General features: G+C 43.3%; 1 protein-coding gene across 1 annotated transcript; it reads right to left on the reverse strand.

The window, feature by feature from the left end:
• Positions 1 to 3,081: 3,081 nt before the first annotated feature.
• On the reverse strand, positions 3,082 to 6,116 carry LOC145414140 (phosphoenolpyruvate carboxykinase, cytosolic [GTP]-like). Its single transcript, XM_080283709.1, has 3 exons — positions 6,067 to 6,116; positions 5,123 to 5,243; positions 3,082 to 4,891 (listed from the first exon to the last, which is right to left on the reverse strand). The coding sequence occupies exons 1-3, from the start codon at positions 6,114 to 6,116 to the stop codon at positions 3,089 to 3,091; spliced, it is 1,974 nt and encodes a 657-aa protein (XP_080139835.1). The 3' UTR covers positions 3,082 to 3,088.
• Positions 6,117 to 7,957: the final 1,841 nt, after the last annotated feature.

Here is a 7,957-nt window from a genome sequence, read left to right on the forward strand (position 1 = left end):
TAGGATGGCACTATAAACGTCTACTCCAGAGGGAAAATGAGGGCGAGTGTAAGAATGAAATTTAATGATAATAACCTATTCTTGAAAAGTAGATTGATGCCTAGGGAAAGGCTGCATATCAAACTCTGAACACAACTGAAATTAAAATACCTGGAAAACTGTTCAATTGCAGGTGGGAGGAATACAGTATGTGAAAATATTTTTTACTGAAAGCATTTTGCAAAGAATCGAGAACTAGAATGGATCACAGTTAAAGCTTTACCTCAGTTCATGCATGTTGTTAGCTGAGTTATTAATGATTGAGACAACCACTGCGATATCGGTGTGTGACTAGTGATTACTGTAGCTGTGGCCATGGAAGTGATGGTTGTGATGCGGTGATTGTGACCAGAATTAGCCAGTCATTTCCATAGCATTGGTTGATGGTTTAGCACTAATGCCCTCATACCCTAGACATACTTTTGCACCACCAAATGACCGTTGTAACAGAGAAGTTATCTCAGTGCATCTTCGAATGATGATGATGATTATTATTATTATTCTAATTTTTTATCTGTCGTGCAGGTCACAGTCATCTTCCTTGTTACCATCCTTGATTTTCATGAGTAGTTAGGAGACTACAACTGAAGGGATAAAAATTGATTTTTTTTTTTTCACAGAACCACCACAACCACTGCAACAATTATCAACACAAACCGTGTTATAACTAACACTACAATCACTTCAAAGCCATCTCCACGACCATCATTACAACCACATAAAAAACCACCATCACAGCCACTACAACTATTACCACTGTATCTGGAATCCATGATAGCCTCTGAAAACCTGCCACCTTACCTCACCCTTTTATACTCGCTGCGCATTGCCACGTTAGGATCCCGAAAACGAAGTCACGTATGATCCTTGACGTGTACTGTACATACTGAATCTCTTCTTGGTTGTACTGCTACATTTGCTACAGGAAACAATGAGACGGAAATGAAGCTAGAAGTAGAATGGTGGGTGACTACTTCACTTTGATAATGTGCACAACCATACAGCGCTTGTTACCCAGCAGTTTTGGCCTGAAGAAAAATTTTCTTATTCCTACATCCACTCTTTACACCTGACTTTGCATCGTGCAGTTTCTGGTTGCTTTTCAAATTTAAATTGTGATGAAAGACATCATTTTGACATGACTGAAGGCATCCGATCTGAAACAGTGAGTGCCCTGAAGGGTATCAAGAAGTAAGAGTTCCAGCGCTGCATCCATCAGTGGCAGGAACCTTGTATGAGGATAAATGAAGTGTGTCTAATTTGCCAACCATTATCTCATCTTCCCCATTGCACCTTTTACCTGAAGTAGAATCAGACACTCAGCTTTTTTTTTTTTTTTCACCTGTTATATCCTTTGTATGTGAATTTATGCTTAGAAAGCAGTTATCTCGACCTGGATCTTAAAGTGATCCATCCATGAAGAATACATTTTCCTCATATCATGTATGGATGGATAAGCAGTGACTGTCCTATTTTTCTGCATCCTCCCCCCCCCCCTTTTTTTCCCCAACACCCTGTTATTCTTGTATATTTTACTTTGGCAGTGCAACTGTGAAACAGTTTCAGTCTTATAAAGGCAGTAATTTTATATGATGAGACTAGCAGCCGTAACCGGCTTTACCCGGGCCAAAAAAGTGAACATTAATCCTATTTGTTCTAGTTCAATCTTTCTTTCTACTCCAGAAGACCATGTACCTTTTATGCTTTTGAAGAGGGACTATAAGAGGTCCAGGAACTTTCTATTTCAGCTTTCGCAGACTAAAGCACAGTATTTGTGCGCACTTGTTTACTGTTACCGGTGACCTCAAATGACCTCCGACTGGTGACTTCAAATGGCCTCCGACTGGTGACTTCAAATGGCCTAGGAGGTCAACCTCACATAGCCTGTGTCCGAAATGGAGGTCACGTGAGTCTCCCAACCAAAAATTGGGCTGTTGGATCCAGTCATTCGAACATGTATTATCGGTGACCTCAAATGACCTCTGACTAGTGACCTCAAATGACCTCGGAGGCCAACCTCACATAGTCTATGTCCGAACATGAGGTCATGTGAGTTTCCATGCCAAAAATTGGGCTGCAGGGGTACCCGGCGTTGCCCGGCCAAAAAGGCGAACACTCTACCAGTGACCTCAAATGACCCGGTCTGAATTTTGACCCCCCAAAACCATCCTTGGGTCACCCTGATTCAGAATATATATATATATGGGTCGGGGGGTCTTTGGCCCTTGGCTTAGGCGTAATTGAAGGACGAACAACGCAGCTGTTATATATGTAGCCTACTGTATATGCTGGAGAGAGAGAGAGAGAGAGAGAGAGAGAGAGAGAGAATGATGAAGTAGTGTCAAAACAGTCGCTTGACTTCACCAGCAGTAGTAGTCTGTATTGATCCAACTCAGGATAAAGATCTTTTCTAAAATCGCTTATTCTGATCAAATAATTATTAGCTTGATCCATCCCAGTTATATACCATATTATGAACATCCATTACATCTTATCTTGTGCTGAGTGTAGAATATTAATAACGAATTCTTTATGTCATGCTCTTATATTACTTGCAGGACTTTACACCTCATCAAACAAATTCTTATAGCATAATTTATTAAAACAACTTTGAATAATGGACTCACTGGTGTGACACTACAGGAACAAGTTGCTGATGGTCATTATTGAATCAGTTATATTTTCATTTTCTACAGTTCGTCAGGATTTGCTTAATTGAAAGGTATTAATATATCAAAGGCAGCATCTAAAATATGTATTATATTCATACAATATTCTGATTAACATGAGCAATAAAGAAAGTAGTCAGCCCAACCAGAGGTGACCCAGCCACATTGAGATATGTAATGGGGAAGAACAGAATCAACCATGCAAGAGATGCAGCCATTCAGACTGTCTGGAGATGAATGACACTGTAAGAATAAAGAGAGCAGTAATTTGTATCTCATGAATGATTATGTCCGAGGGTGAATTCTGTGATGCCATAGCGTGAGTGTTGTCTGGTTAACAGTGTGTGACCTTAAAGATGAGAGATTCCTCATATTGCTTACTACAACTTCTCGACTCTCTTCTCCAGTTTCTTCAGCTGTTCGTGCACTTCATTGGGCAGGTCGTCGCCCACCTGTTCCTCAAAGTACTTGGCAATGGCGCGCACCTCACCCTCCCAGAAGCCCTTGGGAAGCCGGAAGAGTTCGTGAAGGTCGATCTGGTTGGTGTCAAGGCCAGTCATGTTGAGGGATCCTGGGGAGGGAAGAAGGCCAACAGCACTCTCTTCCGCCACATCTTCACCTTCCACTCGCTGCAGAATCCAGTCCAACACACGCACATTCTCCCCAAAGCCAGGCCAGATGAAACGACCCTTCTCGTCTTTGCGGAACCAGTTAACATGAAAGATCTTGGGCATTGGTTTGGTGGTGCGGGTCTCCATGCTGAGCCAGTGGGACAGATAATGACCAAAGTTGTAGCCAAAGAAGGGTCGCATGGCAAAAGGATCATGCATGATGACCTTAGTCTTATATTCAGCTGCTGCTGTAGCCTCAGACCGCATGGCAGCACCCACCAGGACACCATGCTTCCAGTCATATGCCTCATATACCAGTGGTACACCCTCAGGCCGGCGCCCACCAAACAGGATGGCAGAGATGGGCACACCAGCAGGGTCTTCCCAAGCTGGGTCGATGATGGGGCACTGGTCAGCAGGTGTACAGAACCGAGAGTTGGGATGGGCAGCTGGATGGCCACTCTCGGTACTCCAGTTCTCCTCACCCAGCCATGATCGGATGGAAACGTTGTTGGGAGTCTCCTTCTCCAGTCCCTCCCAGAAGACACCACCATCACTGGTTTTGGCCACATTCGTAAAGATGGTGTTATTCTGTATAGTCTTCATGGCCACTGGGTTGGTCTTGCTACAGGTTCCTGGTGCTACGCCAAAGAAACCGTTCTCAGGGTTAATAGCACGCAAAACTCCTTCCTTATCAAACTTCATCCAAGCAATGTCGTCACCAACACATTCAATCTTATAGCCAGGCAGTGATGGGGTCATCATGGCTAGATTGGTCTTGCCACAAGAAGAAGGGAAGGCTGCAGCAATGTACCGTTTGACTCCCTGTGGGTTGGTGATGCCCATGATGAGCATATGTTCAGCCAACCACCCCTCCCGTCTTGCCAGTGCAGATCCAAGACGCAGTGCAAAACACTTCTTGCCAAGCAGAGAATTGCCTCCATAGCCAGACCCAAAGGAGATTATTTCATTGGTGTCTGGGACGTGTGTAATGATAGTACGGTCGGGGTCACATGGCCAGTTGTTGACCAATGGCCGTGCCAGGGGCAGTGGGCAGCCCACAGAGTGCAGACAGTGCACAAACTCATGGTTTCCCAAAGTGGCCAACACTTTCCCTCCCATATGTGTCATGGTGTGCATTGATGCCACCACATAGGGCGAGTCTGTCACTTGCACACCAGTCTTGGAGAGTGGGGAGCCCACAGGACCCATGGAGTAGGGCACCACATACATGGTTCTTCCGGCCATACAGCCAGGGAACCGCTCTGCCACAGCCTTCTTCAGATCCTTTGGTGACATCCAGTTGGCCAACATGCTCTTGACACTCTCCTTGCCAGCAGGAACTGTTTCTCTCTTCTCTTTGGTTACAATGAATGTCTTGCATTCAACACGTGCCACGTCTCTGGGGTCCGTGTGTGCCAGCCAGCAATTATTGTACTTGGGTAGTGGTTCGATCATGCCCTCCTGCTGCATCACATTCAGCAGGTCACGCAGCTCCTGTTCGCTGTCATCACAGATGTGGATGTTGTCAGGCCTACACAGCCGTGCGCTTTCTTCCACGAATGCCCTGACCTGTAAATTTAATATTCATTAAAGAAAGTTAAGTAGTTTACTTACCTGATATTTTCCTGCCTTGTCACTATCAGGTTACTAAGTACTAATTATGTTGTTTCACTATTTGTACATTGTAAACCGGTTTGAACATCACAGGTTTCTATACTCTTGCATGAATGAAAATAATAATTTAGTAAGTATTCATAATTCGTATAATTTCTTTGCACAAGGAGAGGGAAGAGGACTAACCTTGGGCTTGAGGCTAGAGAGTTTGCCGTGGGTGACCTTGAAGTTGCGCTCATCTAGTTTGAGTTCCTTCTTGGCAGCTTCAGCAGCTGCTCGTGAGGCCTCTGTGATCACCCTCTTCAGGCTTTGGAGGAAGTGGCTGGTCAGAGCATTTCTTTCATTTCCAAGTATATGTTCAGACTGAGATGGAATGGAAAAACTGAATTTCATTTTGGCTTAGGTTACAGGACCTTTTTATGAATGACACTTTGGATAATAGTAGGATATGGAGTCAGTGAATATGAATGAAGCTATAACTGTAGTAATGGACATTTCATATAATTGAATACCTTTATGTTCTAACCGGAAATGGGGTAATCGTACGCCTTATAGCATTAAGAAGAAGAATGATGTATATACTGTATATTGTTAGAGGGAGGGCGAGAGAGTTCTTTTTATAGACAGATACGAGTAGAGCATTTCGTCTTCCATTCTCCGTTTACCACATACTGGCGTCCAAAAAGTGTTGTCATTTTTTCCCTTTATCATACCTTTACTTCCCCTTTTGTCAGGTTTACTTGGTTTTCATGTGTGCAAACTTGTCATACTCTTTCACAACGGTACCTTTGCACTTTCTGCCAGGTAAACGTCATTACCATCATTCATGGAAATTATCATTTTTCATACCTTTAAGATAATGGTAAGAATAAAGTCGAAAGAAAACAGGCAAATATATAAAAAAAGTAAAGAAATGTGTGAGAAATACGTAACTTATACTTTCCTGCACACATCATGTTCATTCTTCCGATTTCCTTTTCCCTTTAGGCCAAAAAAGGGGGGGGGGGAAGGAAAATGGAAAGCTTTTCAATCGGAACTGAGGAGTATACTGTATGTTAATATACGAGTAGTATTTGAATTTGAGAGTATTTTACACAAGGAATGATAATCAGCATGGAAAAAATCGTTACCTCTGTTGCTGCATGTTATTAGCTGAGTCTTTGATGCTTGTTAGAACCATGATGGGGAAACTAGTTGACAATGGTTGTTGTTGTGGTGATCAGTGATGGTGGAGGTGATGTATTGATCGTGACCACAGTTAGTCAGTCGGGTGACTTGCAAAGCGTCGATTGCTGGTTATATACCCCTGGCACTCAAGACATTTTGCCCTTGACATCATTTATTATCATCATGTGAACTTCATAGCGAGAGTTGGGTGGGGGAACTTAATGTAGCCTCGAAAGACTAAGGTTATTTTCTTATCTTTTGTCTGTCGTGCAACCCCGTCACCGTCCCTGCTTCCATCCTTTCGTCTGTCGTGCAACCCCGTCACCTTCCCTACTACCATCCTTTTGTCTGTCGTGCAACTCCGTCACCTTCCCTGCTTCCATCCTTTCGTCCGTCGTGCAACCCCGTCACCTTCCCTGCTTCCATCCTTTCGTCTGTCATGCAACCCCGTCACCTTCGCTGCTTCCATCCTTTCGTCTGTCATGCAACCCCGTCACCTTCGCTGCTTCCATCCTTTTGTCTGTCGTGCAGCCCCGTCACCTTCCCTGCTTCCATCCTTTTGACTGTCGTGCAACCCTGTCACCTTCCCTGCTTCCATCCTTTCGTCTGTTATGCAACCTCGTCACCTTCCCTGCTTCCATCCTTGGCCTTCGTGACTTAGTAGGAAACTAGGAGTAGAGTGATTAGAATGAGATAAAGTTTTATATCATATCCACCACAACTACCGCAAATTTATCACCATATCCCGTGCCATAACTACCCCCAAAACCATTGCAGAGCCACCACCACAGTCACTGCAAAACCGCCATCACATTCATTTCCAAAAAAACTGCTATCATAGCTAATGCAAAGTTACCACTGTATTCAAAATAAAACCATCAGCAACTGGAAATCCTTCCACCTTAGTAATTACGAAAACCACCACCAGTACAGCAAGTGACTTCCACGGTCACTGCAATAATTAATTACCACCTCACCCACTGCAGCTACAAAACAACAACAAAAACCACCACCACTTCAGTCACTATAAAATCAGCAAACAATTACTAGCACAGCCACTGAAGAAATCTCCACTACAACCCCGACAAAAATCTCGTTATGTATTTACCAGCTTAACCACTGCGAAAAACTATTAGAAACACCGTAAATATCACTGCAACAATCTGTCCACCAGATATTCCTGCCACATATACTGCAAAATGCCATCACCACCGTGTAAAGCCATCACAGCCACTGCAAAAAGTCATCACCACGTCCATATAAAACCATCACAGCCACTGCAAAAACCACCATCGCATACATTATGAAACACCATTACAACTACTACAATAGCCACAACTAAACCCGCAATAAAAAAAAAAAAAATCACAACCACTTTAAGAAATCGTCAGTCACTATAAAATTACCAGTCATACCATTATAAAATCTATGAAAACCATTGTAAAACCGCACTTACAACCACTATAAAACCATCACAACCCCTGCAAAAATCTTCACAACACTCATCATAAAAACTATCACAGATACTGCAAAACTACCATCACATCCACTAAAAACGTCAGTTAATTGGCAAAAATCATTAACTCGTCTTTCAAAAGCATCACCTGAGCCACTGATAAAATCCCCACCTTACTTATAAAACTTCAGCCATTGGAAAAGTCACCTCAGCACGGCAAAAACCATCACCTCAACTATAAACCGACACTACCTTTCAACCTTCATCGTGTTTACCAGCGTCCAAAAACTAGGCCAATGTATTATCAGATTAGCTTGACTAGAGTTCGTACTTCGCAGCCTATACTGACTTTATCGCTGGATAAAATACACTCAAAGACGTGCTAGACGAGAGAGAGA

This window comes from Coenobita brevimanus, chromosome 98 (assembly GCF_032717465.1).
Source record: "Coenobita brevimanus isolate Jiangsu-jjx chromosome 98, ASM3271746v2, whole genome shotgun sequence".
Taxonomy (NCBI): Eukaryota; Metazoa; Arthropoda; class Malacostraca; order Decapoda; family Coenobitidae; genus Coenobita; species Coenobita brevimanus.

What these genes read in the sequence shown, in the direction of transcription:
- LOC145414140 (XM_080283709.1), bottom strand. Translation starts at nt 6,116, where the DNA reads ATGGTTCTAACAAGCATCAAAGACTCAGCTAATAACATGCAGCAACAG. An exon ending in AATAACATGCAGCAACAGAG is followed by an intron (nt 5,244 to 6,066) that starts GTAACGATTTTT and finishes CTTCCTCCAAAG; the next exon opens with CCTGAAGAGGGTGATCACAG. An exon ending in TCTCTAGCCTCAAGCCCAAG is followed by an intron (nt 4,892 to 5,122) that starts GTTAGTCCTCTT and finishes TTAAATTTACAG; the next exon opens with GTCAGGGCATTCGTGGAAGA.